Source organism: Gobius niger (genome assembly GCF_951799975.1).
Source record: "Gobius niger genome assembly, chromosome: 7".
In the NCBI taxonomy this organism is placed as follows: domain Eukaryota; kingdom Metazoa; phylum Chordata; class Actinopteri; order Gobiiformes; family Gobiidae; genus Gobius; species Gobius niger.
This window is the reverse complement of record NC_136858.1, coordinates 23,223,062-23,243,738: the sequence shown is the minus strand read 5'-3', so window position 1 is coordinate 23,243,738 and position 20,677 is coordinate 23,223,062. Positions and strand designations below refer to the sequence as shown.

The following is a 20,677-nucleotide window of genomic DNA, read 5'->3' as shown; positions in this document are numbered from 1 at the left end:
AAAGTGCAGCTCAAGGAAAGACGGTTGAATTTAAAAAGTCACAACATGGAGGCAACAGGAAACAATAAGACTGAGCCAGAAAGTTGTCCATCTGTTGGGGATCTTGAGCAAATTTTATATTCAGCTCCTCGGTCATGTCGTCACGGAGACGAGGTATGGCCAAACCTGCATCTGGGGGACATGTGAGTATTTTCAGCCGCGTCAAAGTCTTTAGTCGTCAAAGTTTTTAGTCGTCAAAGTCTTTAGTCGTCAAAGTCTTTTTAATAGTTTGTGGTTTGGACCAGGTTTATGTCCCATGACAAGTATGGACTCTGGCAGCTCGGCGTCACCCATGTGCTGAACGCATCACACGGTAAACTCTGCTGCAAAGGAACTGATGATTTTTATGGTACTACAGTGAAGTACTATGGGGTCCCAGCCAACGACCTGCCAACGTTTGACCTTTCGCCTTTCTTCTACCCCGCTGCAGAGTTCATTCACCAGGCTTTAAGCACAGGAGGTAAATCAGTTTAACAAACCTTTAAAGGTTTGCTTAGACAAAAAACTAAATCTAATAATGACAAGTACGAATACCCCCTTGTTCAATTCCTTTTGTGTTTTGTAGGAAAGGTGTTGGTGCACTGTGCTGTAGGTGTCAGTCGCTCTGCTGCTCTGGTCCTGGCTTACCTGATGATTTATCATCACCACTGTCTGATTTCCTCCATTCGACACGTGCAACAAAAACGCTGGATCTTTCCAAACAGAGGCTTCCTCCGTCAGCTCATTTCTTTGGACAAACAACTGCAGGAATTAAAGTAAATAAAGTAAGTTAGAAATGAGACATCTACCTGTGCACCGATGTCATCTGCTGACCATTAATAGATAGTTTAAAGGCCCTATTACAATCTTATTAACATGACATTACACCAGTTACCACCCAAACAATACTGGGTCAAAACTGAACCAGATCTACAATAGGACTAACTTTCGACTAAAGCAGTTTTAAACAAAAGGAGGACAAAAACATACATAAAGTGTCTCAAAGCAATGCTGCGTACAACGGTTTTACTGTTTGTAATTAACTTCAAAGTGAACAATCAATTAACTTTTCCATAATAATAATGATCTATAAAGTGCAGGACTGTTTCTTTTGCGCGGTGTTGTAATTCTTTCCATATAATTTCCACTCTATCTGAAAAATCAAGTCCACCTTTCAGCAAATGTGATTATAGAAGTATTTTACTAACAGCACTGCATTATAATTGACATGTTTTTTGTTTGCTGTGACCTCTTGACAACAGTGACTGGGCCAATCAATGCCACACCATTGAATAACTCCCCATCAACTATAGCCCACAGTGAACACAGGGAGCTAAAACTGTACCCACCTGCTCTTGTCTCTCACTGTCCCGTCTGATACAGGGCAGGCGGAGAGGGGTACAGTGGACGCAGGCGGGCGCAGAAACACAACAAGCGCAAATAATGTCCAGCCACAAACTGTCACAGGATCTGGGGCGCATTAAACAGCTAGAGACCATCTTGGATAGTTGTGCGTTGGAGCTCACGCCAGTGGACGAGGTCTGGCCTGGACTGTATATAGGAAATGTGTGAGTATTTTTAACTTCAGCTTTAACGGCGTCCGTGTCTCTGTGAGAGAGAAGCCATTGTTGTTTGTTAAGGCATTTTACATTATTATCTTCTGCCTCCTAGCACAGTGTTTTTATGTCTGTCATGTATCCACTAACCTGAGCATTGGTTATTTTTATCAAAGTAATCTCCTAAAATGTGCAGTTTTATTTCATTTTAGGTGCAAAACTATCTTAAAAATGAACTACGCTGAAATAATGATATTCTAAACAGCTTTCAGTTTTCCTTTATTTTTTTTTATCTGAAAGCAAGTACCCCCTGCTAAGTGCTCATGTATCTCCAGGGATCCCCGTAACCCTGGTTCGGACACACTGTCCTCGCAAACTCATAACTATATATTGATTGGTCTTTGCTTTTACATAGCATGCTCTTTCTTGTGCATTTCTTTTTTATTTAGATTTAAGGCAGGCAAACAACAACAAAGTTCTTATGCCCACCATTGGCATTAATTTAATCGAGGTATAACAAGTTAAATGATGTATTTCATATTTGCGTTGCAGAGCTGTGGCACAGAACAAAAGGACATTATGTAAGCTCGGCATCACTCACGTCCTGAACGCGGCACACACCAAACAGGGGAGCATCGGTGACCAGGATTTTTATGGAGACACCTGTGTTTACTACGGCATCCCGGCAGAGGATTCAGACAACTTTGATCTCAGTCTGTATTTCCGACTGGCAGCCGACTTCATTCACAAAGCTCTCAAGGCCAAAGATGGTAAAGTTATATCAAATGCCACCATAAGATCGATTCTTAAAATGTTGTCCTCTTCCTAATTGTGCAGGTAAAGTGCTGGTGCACTGCATTATGGGGATGAGCCGCTCTGCCTCTTTGGTCCTGGCGTATCTGATGTTACGGCAGCGTCTGACCTTATCAAATGCACTGAAACATGTTGTACAGAGACGAGCCATTTACCCCAACAGACATTTCCTCTCTCTGCTACTAAACCTCGATGACCAGCTGAGCTTCAAAAGGAGGTTATGTCCACTCCTTTGATATTCCTATTCTTTTTGTGGATCGTTTTTATATAATATTTTATAAATATTCTTCAGTTTGTATTTTTGTATAATATACTGTAACCTGTATGCACTAAAACACCTTTTTCATCAGGCTGCATTTTATATAACATGACAAATACTGTATGTATATGCTTACTAAAATATAGCACCGAAATACAAGTGGTTGCCTACTCTTCTGAATACATAGCTCTAGTATTAAATTTAAAGCCACTGTGTAACATTTCATCCAATTAATAAAATTTTATAGAAGCAATGTTTTGATCTTTTCTTTGATCGGGCTCACCTCTCCTCAGACCGGACTTGTAACTTTGGTAGGCGTTCGTCTCCTTGGAAGTGTTGCTGTTTTGCTTCGACCACCTGTACACATCAAGTGACACCTCTAAGGAAAACTGCAGTAGTAGCCAAAACTGGTATGAAATAACACATAGGTCTGACTCCAAGAACATATCGTCACAGAAAGTTCTCTTCCCAATGCTTTATTTTCACAGCCCACTGCAAAAAGGCATCGACATTGTCCAGCTGATCATTAGGAGCACATTGGTGGCATGTTTGTATAATCTGGGATCAAACTTGGGATCAAATCAAGTTGTTTTTGTACAGCCCTAAGGGGCAGCACCAAACATCAAAATAGTGAATAAGCAATGTAACAACAAAGAAATCTATCCAAGTTAAACTAGCAGCACACTTTGTCAGTCATCATGAGAAAAAAAATAGCACAGCGACCTCAGAGTAACCATTTGTCGGTATCATCTTTCTTTCGGCGAGAGCTCCCACTGTTAGTTGGCTCTTTAGTGGCGGCCCACAAATACTTGCAGGGGCTTCTTACATAACAGTCTGCAGGCAGGGAACCAATCAACATGCGGATTATAAAGTTCATAGGATAATACCACCACCTTTTCGGTTTCGGTCAAGGCTTGTTATTTGATTAATATGGGTAAATGCATTTTAGAGGCACTGCATGTTCGTATCTCCGGAGTATGATTAATTACATAGTTATTAAAGGAAGCAGGGTTGAGGGGGTGACTGGAAAAACAAGCGCAGCCATGGAAGGACATAGGGGACCATAGAAGAGGTACATTACAGCTATTTACTACCATCCAGTTGTGTTATTGGTGCGTGACTTTAAATCAGTCTCTTGTTTGTTTTCGTTTTGTCAGTATGTCACGAGATCCACCGTACGAACCTCTATCTGTGGCAGAGTTGCAGGAGTTTTTGCTGCGGGACCGGAGGCCGACTGGAAACGTCAATCAAGTGTGGCCAAACCTGTACCTCGGCAATGAGTATGTAGATAAAGAGTTCAAATCAAGAAGGCAGATCAGACCCTTTTACCACACAAAAGAAACTGGTTACATGTGTTGCAGGGTGGCAGCTCGGGACAAGGGAGCTCTCCACAGCTTGGGCATAACACATATTGTTAATGCTGCTCACGGTCCTCCCAACCCGAGTCCTGGGAAACTATATTTTCACGTCAACACAGGCCCACGATTCTACAGAGAAATGGCTATTGATTACTATGGGGTAGAGGCGGACGATGCAATAGATTACATGCTGAGTCCATTTTTCTACCCGACAGCTCGCCACATTAGAGCAGCACTGGGAATGGGAGGTAAGCCTCACATATTAACCCTGCATCCACGAAATGTGTGGTCAAATGATTTGCTTCACAAGCTTTTAATGAATTTGATTTTATTGCAGTTTTACTCTAGCTTTAGCAGCAGTTTTTAATTTCACACAGTGCCCCACGTTTATTTGTTGATTAGTCAATTATTACAGAACAAATTGTCAGTATTTATGTGAGAGTTTGAGCAGCGCTGGTAATACTGCAATACCTGTATGTCTGAATGGATCTCTGTTGTTTCAGGGCGTGTGTTCGTCCACTGCCTCATGGGAGTGAGTCGCTCGGCCACATTAGTCCTATCCTTCCTCATGATCTGTGAGAGCCTCCGTCTTCAGGAGGCGGTGGAGGCAGTCAGACCGCACCGAGATATCTGCCCAAATCCGGGGTTTTTGCAGCAGCTCCGCAGTCTTGATAAAAGCCTGGAGAGGGAGCGGCGGAGAAGACAGCAAGCTCAAAAACTGTAACAAACTCCACACTTTACTGACCAAACAAATGCACAAAACAACAGATGGCAGTAAGAGGCTACAGTTGGACTACATTAAAGTTACTTTTTAAATACATGAATCAAATGTAAAGCTGTATCATTTTAGTCCCTTTCCCTGAAGCACTATCCTCCAGATGTCTCTTGTGAAAGTCAAGATATCGTTGCGGAGGATTGTGGACGTCTTGAAAGGAATATTGAATAGGACTATACTGATTCTCCTTTATGTACTTACTGGAAAAGCTTTATGTGTAGAGAAAAAAAAAGTGTGGCTTTTTGCATATAATTTGGACATAATGTTGTGGACATTAATTCTATGAATTTGTATTAAAAACGTCAAAATTTGTCGGCTACATTGGGTTGATTGAGGATGTTTCACTAAACTAACAGGCAGTCCTGACCCCATCCCTCGAATAGTTTAAATAAGCCTCTGTGCGTTTAACCAGTCTCACATTAGACGACACGAGGGACAAGAAGTTTCTGAAGATAAAAGGGTTGATTTGGAAGAAACTTAATCTAGTCTAGTTCACAACATTTTAAATTCTCTTTTATGATGGAAAATTATTGGATGACCGAGCCAACACAATCAAATTGTTTATGCTGAAGAAAACCGCATCTTAAAAATGATTACCTTTTCTGCTATCACAGAGGTGTCCCTGGACAGGAAACGGACACACCCTCTTTGGCGCAGCTGAGGCAAATGATTTGGAGCGACAGGAAACCAACAGCCCCTTTTAACCTGGTCTGGCCCAGCCTGTACATTGGAGACGAGTGAGTGAAAACACCTGAATCACGTAAACCTAAGGCACTGTTATCAAGTGTTTTTGCAGGTCTGTGGCTCGGGACAAACCCACCCTCTCCAGGCTTGGTATAACTCATATTGTAAATGCAGCGGCAGGACGGCATCGGATCGACACCGGTGAACAGTTTTACAGTGACATGGAAGTAACGTACTTTGGTGTAGAAGCTGCTGATCATCCAGAGTTTAACCTTGCACAATATTTTAGGCCCAGTGCAGAGTTCATAGACGCCGCACTCAACGAAACTGGTAAATAATATTGTACTGTGATATCCACGCAGAAAAATCACCAGGCGCCTTTATATCTTACAGGGAAAGTCTTTGTCCACTGTGCCATGGGTGTCAGTCGTTCAGGAGCCCTGGTTTTGGCCTACCTGATGATCTGCCAGACACTGTCTTTGGTGGAGGCCATTATTGCGGTGCGTCTGAGCCGGGACATTGGACCCAACTCTGGATTTTTAGAGCAGCTCCGGCAACTAGACATCACTCTGAATGCCCCACATTCGACCTGAAGACGACAACCAAATCTGTACTTAAGACATTGCCTTCTCAAAACAACGCTAGTAAATACATGACACATGATTAATGTTATTAATATTGTGACTTTAAAGCCACACAGTGAACATCGGTTACATGGTGGTACTTCACAAGAACAACTTAACTGCTGCAAAAGCTCATTTCCACACAGACAAGATGGTGATGTCCTGCTACGAGCAAAGCTACAAAGTCAGATCTGAGGAGAAGAGTCAGCACAGTAACATCTTTTCATCGGAGGTACTTTTCACTAATAAAAAATAATAACGGAAATGTTTGTATTTGTTTTCTATTTGACGAATACTATGGCTTTAAAACGTACAAACCTCCTCACAGGTGCCAAACTTCTTTGTCTCCAAAAATAACCAGGCAAGTGAAATCTGATTCTCACATGATCTGACCACAGTATTTGGAACTAGTTAAACGTCCCGAGTGCCTTTTATTTTTTATCACACACAAAGCCCTGGAAGTCTGACGGGTGACACAAAAAAACAGTCACTGTAAAATACAAACTGCAGTCTGCATGTGTTCAGTTTTTGTGAGTCACAGTTGAGGTCAGGTGCTGGAGCCCAGATGACTGAAAAGATCAGGTTACCCACAGTGAGCTCTGTGGAAGTGTAACAGCCTCATAGTGACACACACAAACACACGTGTCCCAAAGGCGAAGCCACTGGACTCAAGTCCTGCCGTCCCATTCAGGTGAAATATTGTTATTTTTACGTACTGTATGTGTTCTTTTGAAGCTTTTGTCGGTGCCTGTTCCATTTTGTGCATTTCTGACAAATCTTGACTGGAATGACACTGGTCAGATAACAATGGTTTATGTGTTGTGACAATTATGACTGAAAAATTGGAACATTTGCCAACAGTCATAATTGTAATGCTATGATTTAATCTTTCATAAGAGTGCTGTTTTTATCTTCTGTGCACCTCTCAGGCAGAATCATGTCTTCCTGTGTGAGAAAGAACAGACATAAAAACCCTTATGCGGCAGTGCAGGTGGACCCTGACAGTGATTATATCACTCCAGGGACATTAGACCTGGAGCAACTGTTCTGGACTGGCTCTGGACCTCAGTACACTCATGCTGACCAGGTCTGGCCCAACATCTACATTGGAGATGAGTGAGTCACAGATAAGACTAGGACATATAACCCCTCATCAAGGCTGGATTTAAGTAAAATGGGCCCCGGGGGTTAACGTTTTTTCGGGGCCCCCATATAATCAATCAATCAATATTTATCTATTTATATAGCGTCTTAACAACATCTGTACATATACTGTGTGTCTGTCTGTTGTCTTTTGCTGTCTCAACAATGAAAGGATAAATGAATGAATTACAAACAATTGAACATGCAGAAGTAACTTCAACATTGTACTAGAATGACATATTTGTAAAAAAAAAAGAGAGAGAGATTAACATAATGACCCCAATTTGAGCTCCGTGGTCGGAAAAACCTTTGCTACTGCCAGAGTGGTGGGAGGACACATTTAAAAGGGGAGTCTGGAGGTCCTCCCACAGAGATTTTTTATTTGATGGTGCATTTTGGTGCATTTTAACAGACCAATAAGTATATATTTTTCCCCATTGTCAACTCAATGAACATGGCTCAGACCTTGTTTAGAACTGGCTTAGTCCTGGCTAAGACCTGGTTTAGTTTCGGGTAAAAAGTCATCTGATAAAGCCTTACATGTGAGGGAGTATGCAAAGAGAGAGAGAACCAATTTGACAGCCCGCACTGAACAAGCATATTTCTCCTTATGCCCCTGGGCTTAGCCCTTGTAAGCTCCTGCATAAATCCAGCCTTGCCCCTCATTCAAAGAAAGAAGACTCTGTGAATTAATTCATGTTATTCTAACACAGAAAGACTGCTCTAGAGGTGGAGGGCCTGAAGGAGCTGGGCATCACACACGTCCTGAACGCCGCAGTGGGAAAGTTTAATAATGTCCAGACTGGGGCGGATTATTACAGCGATGCAAACATTCAGTATATGGGTGTGGAGGCCGATGACAAACCAACATTTAACATATCCCAGCACTTCTGTTCCACAACAGACTTCATCCATGAAGCCCTCAGTGACCCTCGCAGTGAGTACTGGACCAAATATGTTTCTAGACCTGAGGATAAATTCACAAACTCCTTTATCTCTGTTTCAGACAAGGTACTGGTGCACTGTGTGATGGGGCGCAGCCGCTCTGCAACCTTGGTGTTAGCTTACCTCATGAGGCAACACACTTTAACCGTGGTGGATGCCATCGAGCATGTGCGCCAGCGCCGCTGTATCCTGCCCAATCACGGCTTCCTCAAGCAGCTCCGCGCTCTAGACATCACACTGCAGGAGGAGAGACTACAACAGAAGAGACCGCTGCAAGGTCACAGTTAATGTCCTTCGAATGCCTCAAGTGAGCTTTACTGTTGAATTAGTATTTCACACATTTTAAAAAGTTTGTTACTATATATTTTGTTGTTTTTTAAGTTTGTCACAATAACATCAAGTCCAAGTCATTACTAAAAAATGCCATTCCTAAAAGAAAAACAGTCATCTGATTAAAAGCTTTATTTGTCAATGGTCTAGTACAGAAATGGGCAGAAGTTTAAGACAAAAAACTTTATGCTTATTATACACTTTGCATAAGTGGAACCTGCAATATTTTGGTCGTTCTTTACAAAACACAGACATGAACGTGATTTTTCTTTCTTTTTTTTTTAAATGAGTTTGTTATGACTATTATATGAACAATTATACAGTATATAACTGTACGAATCGAAAACTGAAATCGAAGCACAGGACAATATTGCCCAATGCCCATCACTGTCTAGACAAAACAAATAATAAACTAGTCCTCAATTATTTAACCTAAAAATACTGAAGTATTCAAATCTTGAAAAGGCACCAAATGTGTTCAATTTACAAAACAACATTTAATGATAAAACTTAACACATATGCGGTATGTGCAATTAACATTCGCATTGGGATGACTGGCCTTTTAATTAATAAGGAATAATCATTGAAGGTCCCCTTTTAAGGTCTCACCATGATCTCTTTTACAGCAAAAACATTTAGCATTCAGTCAGGTGATTTCAATTCAGCCACATGTTTGTCAGTCATGAATGTCCATTAAAAAAACACAATTAGAAAACAAAAACTGTGTAGTATGGTGGAAGAACTTGCTCAGAGTCGCTCTACTGACCCCATGAGGAAGAAGACGGGATTGTTGTGAAAAATGTTCAGCTCTTATTATGTTATCTTGGACGGATTGAGGTCATAGGTGTTTCGGAGGTGGGATTACTTTAAAATGAGGGCGTTTTTTGGCTGCAGGCAAAACAGCGGGTTGTTGTCAAAGGAGGCCTCAGCTGAAGTCGGGTTTTTCTGGAAAGGTGCATCCGGCACGTTGGATGATGACATTGGCAGCGTAGTGAGCAGCTTTCACACATTGATCCAGCGGCTTCTCCTTAACCAGCTCAGATAAGAAACCTGTGCCAAAATATTGTAGTTTAGAAACTCTCCCAAACTTCCTGCGGGAGACACAATATAAATACATACCTCCCACAAAAGCATCTCCAGCACCGTTGGTATCCACAATGTCTTTAGGGTCAACCTTTATCACAGGAAAGGTCTCCATCTTCTCACCTGGTCAAAATACATAATTATTAAATCACATTTGTACCAAAAGGCAACAATATAGAAATATATAAAATCTTACTTAAAGCCATGATGGTTTCATCCTTTCCTTGAGTGAACACAACAGTCCTTGGTCTCTCCTTGTTGACTTTTGGCAAAGCCTGGGTCTTTTTAGCAATCTCTTTGATGTCTTTGGTCTATTTACACATTACGAAAGGTTAAAAAAAATACATATATTTAAAAAATCTCCCAGAATTCTTTTTGTGCATCTGTTCTTACCTCAAACTCCAGCTCTTTGGCAAATGCAGCCGCTTCCTAAACAACAAAACAATGTTGACAACCTCAAATAAAAAAAAAACCTATGCTACGATCGTATTAAAATTGTATTTACCGTCTCATTGCCGAAGAGAACATCTACATATGGCAAAACCTGCATGAGGTTATCTTTGAAGAACTGGCTGATAAAGGGCGCAGACAAGTTCAGACAAAACAGCTTGTTGTTTTCAGAAGCGTGCTTTGCCACTTTCAAGATCGACTCCAAAGAAACCGTTAAAAAGAAGCCCTGTGACCAAAAACATGATAGAAATCATGCCTGTAATGTCAAATGGATAATAATAGTTAAAGCTGGGGTAGCTGACTTTTTGTTGTAGTAGAGTACTTTTTTTTTGCCACCTCAGACCTTGTTGCATTGCCTTTTTTTTCTTTTTTTAATTGACTGATGGAAGTAGAATCCACATTAGTACAATGTATTTTGGGGTGGTCCCTCCTGCTTCGCTTTGCCACTGCTCAAAGCTGTACATGGGCAAGAAAAGTGCGTATAATTAATTCACTTGAACAATTTGGATGTGCAGGACGGATTGCGACAGCTGGAAACGAGTTTGGGCAAAAACTGAACATTTCGGGCTGTATTGAAAAGCTGAGGCACTGTGACGTTTTGACTCTCAGAGTCTCCATCAGGATTAAAGCATCGCCTCTGGGGGAGCGTCCGTTTTCATAGAACCGTAGTTATATACAAAATTCTTGCTTTCTTTACTACTTTCTGTGTTTACAATATAGGCCTTCAATAGCAATAAAAATCTACTCCACTTAAAGTAAATAAATGAGGTACCCCAACTTTACGGGAAATGAGCAAAGAAGAACATACTGCAATGTAGTAGACATTGGCCTTTTCCACCAGTTTCCAGTTCTCCTCCAGGTCCAGATGCTTATCCTTTTTGTAACAGTTTGCAGCAGCAAGGTTTGCAACTAGAGACCTGAAAGAAATAAAGTTAATTTGTATCTAGTTACTGAATTTGTTTCCATTCACTGAAATTGCAACACAATTACCAGAGGCGGGTAGTACTCAGTCACATCTACTCAAGTACATGTATTCAAGTAACTTTTTGAAGAACTTGTACTTCTTAGTGCAGTTTTATTCTACTTAAGTAAAATCATCAAAGTATCAGTACTCTCATTGAGTAAAAAAAATTGTTACTTTTTCCACTGTGAGTAAATATTTCAGTGGCAAATGTTTGATCTATGTAGATCGTCTTGTGCACCTAGTTCTTCAGAATAATTTATTTTTTCTATATTTTCATACCATTTTCTTTGGGGGGGAAAAAGCGTTTTGATTTTATGATTTGTTTCACAAAATTGATGGTGCCATTGAAAACAAATCACTTCTTCCACACAAACAGTTACTCAGTACTAACAGTACTCACGTAACAATTTCTCCAAATACATTTTTACTTGTACTCGAGTAAAATCAGTTCCAAGTAACATTACTCTGACTTAAGTAAACATTTTGGCTTCTCTACCAACCTCTGATACACAAGACACTAAAAGTGTTAGACGTTCATAAGAAAACCAGCCTCAAAACAGGGTTCATTTTTGTTTTTGTTGTTAAATAATTTGCTAAGCTGCCGGTGAAGCACATGTACCTGTTGTATCCGGTGATGCAGGCGGCACATGTCCCTGTGGGCTCCTCGCTCTGCTCGTAGTAATGAGCGTCGATGTGGGCCTCTTCCGCCTTCTGCTTCAGAATCTCTCCAAACTTGTCTTCACCAATGCAGCCAAAAAATGTGCCCACTTTATGAGGTTCTTGGATCATCCACTATTACATGCGTAGCAGAATAAATTAGTTATAATGTTGTCCAATGACTGGAATTTAAGTCAAATGTAATTAGAAATGTGTATTAAGTGTAAATCCAACAGACCTGGGCAATCTTTATAGAGTTCTGTGTCGCTCCACCAGCGTGATATTCAACTTTGAACTTCTTCACCAACTCATCAAATCTATAAAACATGAAATTATACATTTCTACACATTTACAGTAATAAAACATGAAGATTGTTTATTATAACAGTGTGTATAAAGTATTTCAACAAATATTTTCAACCTTTTTAAATAATACTAAACCACTGCTCTTTAGTGCTCACAAAGAACATCCTTGACAAATGATCCACAGAAGAAATTTCCATTTTGTTTGTATGTCTCATTTACATGGAGATCTCCACTCCCACACACCACAAAGAAATCTTTGTATTTATAAGTAAAACATACATGGTACGCATGAATGCACAATTACGGTATGACTAGTTGCACAACTCTGAGTCTGACAGACTGAAATAGGTCTTTGGTGAGTGGCTTCAAGCCAAATACACATCTACATGTTGACATGCCAAATAAAAGCTAAGGAAGGAAATATGTATTTTAGGAAACAAACAGCTACTATGAACAGGCCTGTGCAGTAACTGGCTCTTTCGCTGAGCCTAGAGCTGAAAAAGGGGCATATGGGACAAGATAAAAAATATAACTCAATTGAGTAATGTCTGCTTAGTGTCCCATGAATGCCACAAAATTTGGCTCAAAAATATATTCCCTGCACTACAAGAACACAATCTTGTTATAATCTTGTTATGAAATCATCAATGTCAGTGTTTTGTGCCATGTAGATCCAAGTAAAATATTCACCAACAAAAATGGCTTTGCAGTTTTACCTAATATATGCTTCTTATCTCGTGAGGTTAAATGTTTGCCTTTTTAACTCGAGAGGCAGAGAAACTGGGAGGTGAAGAGTCCTGCTTTTTGATTGGCTGACACTGCCTCTCAACCTCCCTGTTTGCCTCTGCTATTGGCCGGCTTAAGAACTGAGGTCGACTGTGATAGTTCTGGTATATGCCTGTTTTGACTGAACGAGTCCGGAGCAAAGAAGAGCGAAGTATCTGCATTTACACCTGGCCACAGCTACCAGTGCATTTCAGAGACACTTTAAACAACGGGACAAGGCAAGAACATCAAGAACATCAGCAGCATAAATATCGGAAATACAAACAGTGCTTTGTGCTTGTCCTCAGCCAGGATCTGGTCGTTCGGCTTCAGGGCGTATCTGCAAATAATTAAGAGGATCACATCAAATATTTGTGCACAATGTTTCAGAAAGTCAAACTGCCAAGTAACAATGACAGGACAACATAGATCATACAGCCAAAGCAGCAAGCAGTGGAAAAAGTATAATTACAAGAAAGGACTGTAGAGTTTCTACAAATACCAAACCTACCTTTTTATGTTTTACTTTCAGACATTTTAGTTTTTTTTCAGTAAGGGTCCTGAAAGTGGACTCTTGAACCAAAAAGCAGCCTTTGACCTGTGGCACTGATGAGTGTGAGATGGAGCTAATCAAGACATGGATGTAGGTCAAGGAAAATGCAACCATCTTCTTAATATTGGAAGCATGTAGTATATTATAAAGTCAGAGTTGTAGTAGCAAACATGCATGTGCTGATTGATGAAAATGCTCAAAGTTCACACTACATTTACCACCAGCTGCATGAAACTTCTTTAACAAGAGCTACAATTCAAAAAAGTTCTTTGCGCTCTTTGCATTATCCCCCAAAATAACAAAAGATTGGTCAACTTACTTGTCTAAGAAGTCCTTGTCCACAACAGCAGAGATGTCCAGCAAAGGGTTTCCCATTCCAAATAATGTGTTTGGCCTAAAACGAAAGAAGAACAACAAAAGATCAGATGATTGGTTTAAAGGGAAAATCTGGTACGCAGCTGTGTTCTGATGGCAGAAAATATATCCATTTATTATGTTTACCCAATGTTTCTTTCTTGGAAAACAACATGAGGGCCATATGGCCATAGTCACATGGCAATTAATTAAAAAGAATTTGCCATAAGGACAGCAGGGCGCAGCATCTCCTCAGGCAACTCCACTGTGCACATACAGTTTTATATCTAATACAAAACAACAGCATTCCAGCAACCAGACCTTGTGTGTACAAAAGGATTTGCTTTCCTTGTGTTGCTGCGCTGAGCTTTGTGTCAATGCATAATAATGGGGGTTGCCTCACAAACAGTAATCATATTTCACGGTCAGTCAGTGAAATATACAACACTGTGTATGGCCGTGAAGTCAAAAAGATAGACCATGTGCATTTTGTGAGTCCATGCGCTTGCGTATGTGTCGCTGTGTCAAGTCTCCATTGCATCCGCGATGTTGGCATCTGTGGGAATAACCCAGATGGAACAAAGCGTCTTAATACGGTCCTCCAGACACCACCTCCTCATTAAAGTCTCGCATATATCACATTTCCAGCCTAAAGGAAGTATTTGATCAAGAAAACCATGAGCCATGAATTGACAATAACACAATTACACAACAGGCACTGACTTGAACAGCAAGCTTTACATCCATATACAAGATGCATCTCTCCAGCTTTATTTTCTAGCATTTATCTCATTTCCCTTCAGTATGCTGCCAGATGACTACCCAGGCTGTACAGTCAATCAATCACAAACATAATGAGCTATTATTCATATGTCAGCCAAGTCTTACCTTGCAGAAGACATGGTGTGCCTTTCTGAGTGCAGCAGGCAAGCAGTGACAGACCTGTTGAACCACCTTACACCAGCTCAGGAAGGGCTAAACATTCAAAAACTTCTCATTTTGTGTTCTGTAACATCGATTTTCCCCTGCAACCAGCACAGCCAGCGCTGATTGGTGCGTCGGAGGATGGGCGGGACTGTGGTGTGTCCATTCGCTCATGCTGCAAATTTCAATACTAGCCTGTGTCTACTATAGAAGTGGAGGAGCATTGCAGCTAGAAGTCAGAGCAGAGACAACCGACAGCTTAGCCTATATCAACTCAAAACAAGTATTTAGTAATTGCAAAATCGGAACCACGAGGGACACGCACAGGCAGCGTAAAGAGGCATTGATATGACCCTAGTTAGTGCTCGTCATAAAAGGGTCACCGTTTGGAGAAAATAAGCATTGACCGAAATGAATCGCTTTCAAACAAAAAGTCCATTCAGAGGAGCTTACACGAGTGTTTCTAGCGGATAGCATGTAGCTGCTACCCCGCTCTAAGTAGAGTAAGGGGCATCTGGTCATAAAGTGGGCGACCATGGACGACCTTCGGATTTTCTCAGCAAAGCTTTCCTTTATTGGATTGGTGCGTTTTGTTAATCACAATGGATGTCGAGTCACTTAGCTAATTAGTAAAACCACTTAGCATTGAGTGAAGTCAAATCATTTGCTTCACGCTACGTTTATTTAAATCCCAGTAGTTTCGGTCACCTTAAATTAGACGGGGTCTTTTTTGGCGGAGTCGCACTTTTCTCATCATCCTCCCGTGGAAGTTTGTGTTTCTTTGCTCTTGGTTCTTCTGAAGCCATGTTTCACGAAGCTGTGGTGCACTCACTGCACGCTGCAAGGGGAAAGTGTGAGCGCGCTGCCGAGGATTGTTTTATTGTGCCCTGCGTAAAACTGAGCAGGCGCTATGAAGAACAACTCCACCGATCAAAACAAGGAAATTAAAGTCAAGCGAAGGATCGATCCAAATTCCGCAAAGAAGACATATGACTGTGATCTTATGTATCAGCATTTAAAATAAATTCATATGTCAACACTTGTATGCTCGTAAATGTCTGATGGAGTAAAACACTAGATAAGACGACTGAATATTAATGAAATAGTTTTGGAATTATAGTTCAGGAGGCTTAGGCTCTGACAGTTTTTATTTGTTTAAAAATCAATAGTGGTGAAAGCCTGAAAGATCAAACTGAGGGTTAAATACGCGAGTGGAAAGTCGGTTTAGGTGTCCTAAGATATCGCCTGCTTAAAATACAAACTCTTCAAGTTTTCGTTGTTTTTCAACTTTCAAGCCAGCGTTTATTTTTATGTTTGAACGGACAATTACATGCTTTCTAAACACTTTTTTACTTTTAGAGTTACTATTGATGCATTTGTCGTTGATGCCGATGTGTTTACGTGGGCAAATCAGCTAACTTGTCCCTCAACATCTGCCATATTTGCTGCCACTGATATCTGGCACAACTTCCAGCAGGTAAAACTTTCTTTCAATTACGAAAATACGAACAAGAAACATATGTTTTTGTTATCGATTATCCTCCCGCAGCTTAAAACCTTTCTGGTGATTTCCATTTGTTAATGTTAAGACAAGTAGAAAAGTTTCACATTGTAAAGTGGGCTACTTCTAACTTCCACTCAGATTTTGGATTACACAGCATCCGTTATTGAGCAAATGATCGCACGATTCCTTCATAGTAACTTTTCTTTTAAGCTTTAACAGTTTGTATGTGCCTGTTTTTGCACAGATCGGGCTCTACTGACAACAGGGTGTGCATTGTTGTCGCTGAAATGATTCACAGCCTGTTCCTGATTAATAACACGGGAGACATCTTCCTGGAGAAACATTGGAAGAGTGTCATCGGCAGGAGTGTCTGCGACTACTTTTTCGAGGCCAAAGACAAAGCAGGCGACCCGGAGAATGTGCCGCCGGTTCTGCAAACCCCACATCACTATCTCATCAGTATCTACAGGGGCAAACTCTTCCTCCTGTCTGTCATCCAGTCTGAGGTCTCCCCACTGTTTGTCATCGAGTTTCTACACAGAGTGGCAGATACAATTCAGGTGGGAGTTATGAAAACAGCTTTATATGTTTCAGTAGGTCCAGTGTTAATCTTCAATTTTAGTCTAGTTTTAGTCGACTAAAATTGCAAGTAAATTTAGTCGACTAACCTTAAGACAAATTTAGTCGACTTTGCATTGATAATATTCATTATAATCATATTTAATCTTGTTCTTCTGCTTCATGGAGCTGCTCAACATGAACAAAGCTCAGAGCTGATCCTTTAGCAGAGAATTTACATGATATGAGGCTCTTTCAGACGGTCAATAGAAGTTTGGATGATTTTAGTCTCTCCTTTTCATTTTTATTTAGTCTTATTTTAGTCGACTAAAATATCTGGACATTTTAGTCATAGTTTTAGTCTCATGAAAAACTTTTAATTTAGTTTTAGTCCAATTTTAGTCGTCAAAAATATCACTTTGACTAAAATTAAGACTAAATATTTTAGTCGACGAAATTAACACTGAGTAGGTCCTGTTCACAGTGTTACAGCATTTATTTATTAGTGTAGGAAGGTCTATCTTGTAGCATTACAGTATATGTATTTGAACCACACATTGCCACCATTTAAATGTTGCAATATGAACAAATATGTATCTTTGCAACAGGACTATTTTGGAGAATGCTCAGAAAATGTGATCAAGGAAAACTTGGTCATTGTCTATGAGCTGTTAGAAGAAATGTTGGACAATGGCTTCCCGCTGGCAACAGAGTCCAATGTCCTCAAAGAAATGATCAGACCTCCAAACATCCTTCGATCCGTCGTCAATACGCTGACAGGTAAATGGTTCACACTCTTCAATAGCTGTGGAATGTGCTTGTTCAGCTCATTAAGTGAGTTTGCACTTCTAAATTCCCAGGAAGCAGTAATGTCGGCGATACACTGCCAACAGGGCAGCTTTCTAATGTCCCATGGAGGCGGGCTGGGGTGAAATACACCAACAACGAGGCTTATTTTGACGTAATAGAGGAAATCGATGCCATTATTGACAAATCAGGTCATACAGTTTGAATACACAACTGACACAAAACAAAAAATAATAAAATAAAAAGTAAATAAAAAATAATAAGCTTAACTGTTTCTCCCTTTTCTCCTCTTCAGGTACCACTGTTTTTGCAGAAATACAGGGTGCAGTTGAAGCCTGTGTGCGACTCACTGGTATTCCTGACCTGACATTATCTTTTACAGTATGTCACATTTTTTGTGCAAATATAAAGTCTATCAATGAAGTCCGTTGATGTTCTTCTGATCATTATTGGGTTTGACGTTGACAGAATCCTCGTCTCCTCGATGATGTGAGTTTCCACCCTTGTGTCCGGTTTAAACGCTGGGAGGCTGAGCGTGTGCTTTCTTTTATCCCACCAGATGGAAACTTTACTCTGATGACATATCACGTCAGCGCGCAAAAGTAGGATCAGATTCTAAACTTATTTAAAGTTTAAGATAATACATTCTGTTAAAAGTGTGTTGTTTACCCTCTCTAGTCTCGTGGCCATTCCTGTATATGTGAAGCAAAACATGAATTTTTTTGACACGGCATCATGTGGACGCCTGGACATCACCATAGGACCCAAACAGACGATGGGAAAGATGGTAGAGGGTTTATCTGTCACTATAGCCATGCCCAAGAGTGTGCTCAGTGCCAACCTCACAGCCACACAAGGAACTTATACATATGACATTGCTACAAAGGTAACTTATACTGTGGCTTGTACTACCATTGTGTTTACAGCTTACATGCGTCTCAATAGACAATCTAATCTCTCCCAACTATTCATAATGTGTAATTAATTGCGGATTGGTACGTTTTGGTAGGTACTGGTTTGGGACATTGGAAAACTTAATCCCCAGAAGCTTCCTAATTTAAAAGGATCCCTGACCATGCAGTCGGGACTCCCTAAACCTGAGGAGAACCCTTCACTCAGCATTGGGCTGAAGATCCAGCAGCTGGCTATCTCAGGTATCACAAAAGTCTGTTCAGTGTATTTTAGGTGCTGCTACTGCAGTATACACATATTGTACTCACTTTCTCTGTATGTTTCAGGCCTCAAAGTTGGCCGTCTTGACATGTACGGAGAGAAATACAAGCCTTTCAAAGGAGTCAAGTATGTCACCAAGGCAGGAAATTTTCAAGTTCGGACCTGAACAGGTCTGGGATTCACGGTCAGCTATGAAGTGTGCCAAAGATGGGACTGTGTCCCCTGCTCAGCCTTAAATTTTACAGAAAGAAAGTTGTTCTTCAACAATATTCATTTATACTTTTCTATTTATTGTTTTTCTATGTTGTCGTGTGATCTTTAAAGGGAAGCCTTAATAACCAGTATAACTTTGTTACATTGTATTCATTGCTAACACATTTCTGTAAACTTTGTCACTCAAGGGAAGTACATAATACAGTGTAAAGAGCATTTTCACCTGTTAACATGATCATAGTGTGACTTTGATATTCCTAATAGATTTGTAATACAAAAAAAAGAAAATAGCCAGTTTTATATAGATATATTCAAAAATTATTGATAATATTGATTGGTCCTAAGGCAAAGCCTTTATTGCAGGTTTCATTCTGTAAAATGTGGCCTTTGGAAAGTTAAGTAAATAATACATTATTTTGATACATGATCCACTACTGCACTCTTAATACATTGTACATATAGAGTAAGTTGCACGTCTGCTCATGTTTGCTAACTTTGTAGATCCAGTTCTGGTTAATCAATTACAAGATTTCATTTGGACTGACTATAGGTAAACAAACAGTATACTGTGCCTCTAGATGCCATATAATCATCCAGTTGTAAAATCACACTAATATTTATGTTCTCTGCAATGTGACCCCCTCTGCACAATGTTTGCACAATCAGTATAATAGTTATATTAATAGTCTGTGTGAATACTATTTACAGTATTTGTCTCTTCTGTAATTGTGTATATTTCACATGTGCCTTATAAAAGTTGAAAAAAGACCATTGTTTTTATTAATTCCACTCTTCATCATGACAAACAGACACTACTTTATAGTATTTTATTCTTCCAAGGCACAGCAGTTGTGTTGGCAGGGCTCAAAGCTATCTTCAGTGTGACCCATTAAATAAACACGTGAACATTCTCTGTGACTGCTACATATTCATTAGGCCCAAATAAAACATCTTAACATTCGGAGGTGCTATTCTTAGCTCAGCTGTAACTGTCACCAGTACAGCTCTAATACTGAATAAGAGAACGTTCACACATACGACACATACAAATCTGTCATGTCTATCACATTCACGTAGTAAACACATCGAAACCTCAAAAGGAGTTGCATTTGACATCATAAAATGTGCATTCACATGTTTTCTGTGCATTTTTGTTTTTTACTTAAAAAAAATCTATTCAACAAATCTAGCTTTGTATGTAAACCACCAGGGTTGTGATTAATACTTGTCAAATGTGCTTTAGAGCAGTGAAAAGAACCTTTTAAGTAGCAAGTCCAAAGCATGCTGTTCTTTGACTACAATCACCGTCTTTAGTGGATTAACTGAGTTCATGTAATGCATAATCAGTGCAGCAAATTGTACCTTCAGACAGAGAGAAAGAGACACCCTGATCCGATATTTCAACCTGGCAATTCAGTAACAAAAATGAAAAATTAACTCACAAAATAAATCCTTTGGTATTTTAACTATATAATTTAACACCATTTCAACAAATATTTTCACAGTATAAATCTTTAGAAAAGCTATGTTTCTGTCTGATTTAAGCTTCATAGTCTCCAATCTGGCCCCTCAGAAGTAAAACTTTCTGGCCATTAAGGGTTTTGAGTGGCAGAAAAAAAAAAGTTAAATCGCACAATCATTGTGAAAATGTACCATTTGTCTTAGTGACTTTCACCTGGGCCATACTATGTATTTATGAAAATGTATTTTCAATGTAAGGTTTAACAATTTAGTAGTCCAGGCTTTTAAAAGTGTGTGTATGTGTCTATAATGATAAAATATGTCCTTAAAAGAAAAGTAAAGTAATGTATATACATAGATTACTCTGACTAACATACAGTGTGTGCTAAAAGAGCATTAT

General features: G+C 39.9%; 6 protein-coding genes across 6 annotated transcripts; 5 read left to right on the top strand and 1 right to left on the bottom strand.

Annotated features, from left to right (window-relative positions):
* Positions 1-288: 288 nt before the first annotated feature.
* LOC306965162 (dual specificity protein phosphatase 13A-like) lies at positions 289-798 on the top strand (the record flags this gene model as incomplete). Its single annotated transcript, XM_079559407.1, has 2 exons — positions 289-499; positions 605-798. 2 exons carry the CDS (start codon positions 289-291, stop codon positions 796-798), a joined length of 405 nt encoding a protein of 134 aa, XP_079415533.1.
* On the top strand, positions 732-2,634 carry LOC306965709 (dual specificity protein phosphatase 13A-like). Its single transcript, XM_079560237.1, has 4 exons — positions 732-803; positions 1,402-1,586; positions 2,127-2,344; positions 2,412-2,634. The coding sequence occupies exons 2-4, from the start codon at positions 1,462-1,464 to the stop codon at positions 2,621-2,623; spliced, it is 555 nt and encodes a 184-aa protein (XP_079416363.1). The 5' UTR covers positions 732-803; positions 1,402-1,461; the 3' UTR covers positions 2,624-2,634.
* Positions 2,635-3,566: 932 nt separating this feature from the next.
* dusp13a (dual specificity phosphatase 13a) lies at positions 3,567-6,112 on the top strand. The gene is made up of 7 exons (XM_079560236.1): positions 3,567-3,718; positions 3,804-3,926; positions 4,008-4,252; positions 4,508-4,724; positions 5,394-5,516; positions 5,576-5,793; positions 5,857-6,112. Exons 2-7 carry the CDS (start codon positions 3,805-3,807, stop codon positions 6,054-6,056), a joined length of 1,125 nt encoding a protein of 374 aa, XP_079416362.1. The 5' UTR covers positions 3,567-3,718; position 3,804; the 3' UTR covers positions 6,057-6,112.
* Positions 6,113-7,023: 911 nt separating this feature from the next.
* On the top strand, positions 7,024-8,462 carry LOC306965161 (dual specificity phosphatase 29-like; the record flags this gene model as incomplete). Its single annotated transcript, XM_079559406.1, has 3 exons — positions 7,024-7,202; positions 7,943-8,166; positions 8,236-8,462. 3 exons carry the CDS (start codon positions 7,024-7,026, stop codon positions 8,460-8,462), a joined length of 630 nt encoding a protein of 209 aa, XP_079415532.1.
* Positions 8,463-8,741: 279 nt separating this feature from the next.
* Positions 8,742-15,409, bottom strand: LOC306965705 (adenosine kinase-like). The gene is made up of 11 exons (XM_079560233.1): positions 15,270-15,409; positions 13,603-13,677; positions 13,017-13,070; positions 11,898-11,976; positions 11,622-11,794; positions 10,847-10,955; positions 10,094-10,264; positions 9,982-10,017; positions 9,785-9,899; positions 9,625-9,711; positions 8,742-9,555 (listed from the first exon to the last, which is right to left on the bottom strand). Exons 1-11 carry the CDS (start codon positions 15,365-15,367, stop codon positions 9,431-9,433), a joined length of 1,122 nt encoding a protein of 373 aa, XP_079416359.1. The 5' UTR covers positions 15,368-15,409; the 3' UTR covers positions 8,742-9,430.
* A 398-nt stretch (positions 15,410-15,807) lies between these two features.
* Positions 15,808-20,585, top strand: ap3m1 (adaptor related protein complex 3 subunit mu 1). Its single transcript, XM_079559595.1, has 9 exons — positions 15,808-16,038; positions 16,310-16,625; positions 17,232-17,403; positions 17,484-17,621; positions 17,726-17,811; positions 17,899-18,032; positions 18,109-18,316; positions 18,440-18,584; positions 18,669-20,585. Exons 2-9 carry the CDS (start codon positions 16,353-16,355, stop codon positions 18,767-18,769), a joined length of 1,257 nt encoding a protein of 418 aa, XP_079415721.1. The 5' UTR covers positions 15,808-16,038; positions 16,310-16,352; the 3' UTR covers positions 18,770-20,585.
* Positions 20,586-20,677: the final 92 nt, after the last annotated feature.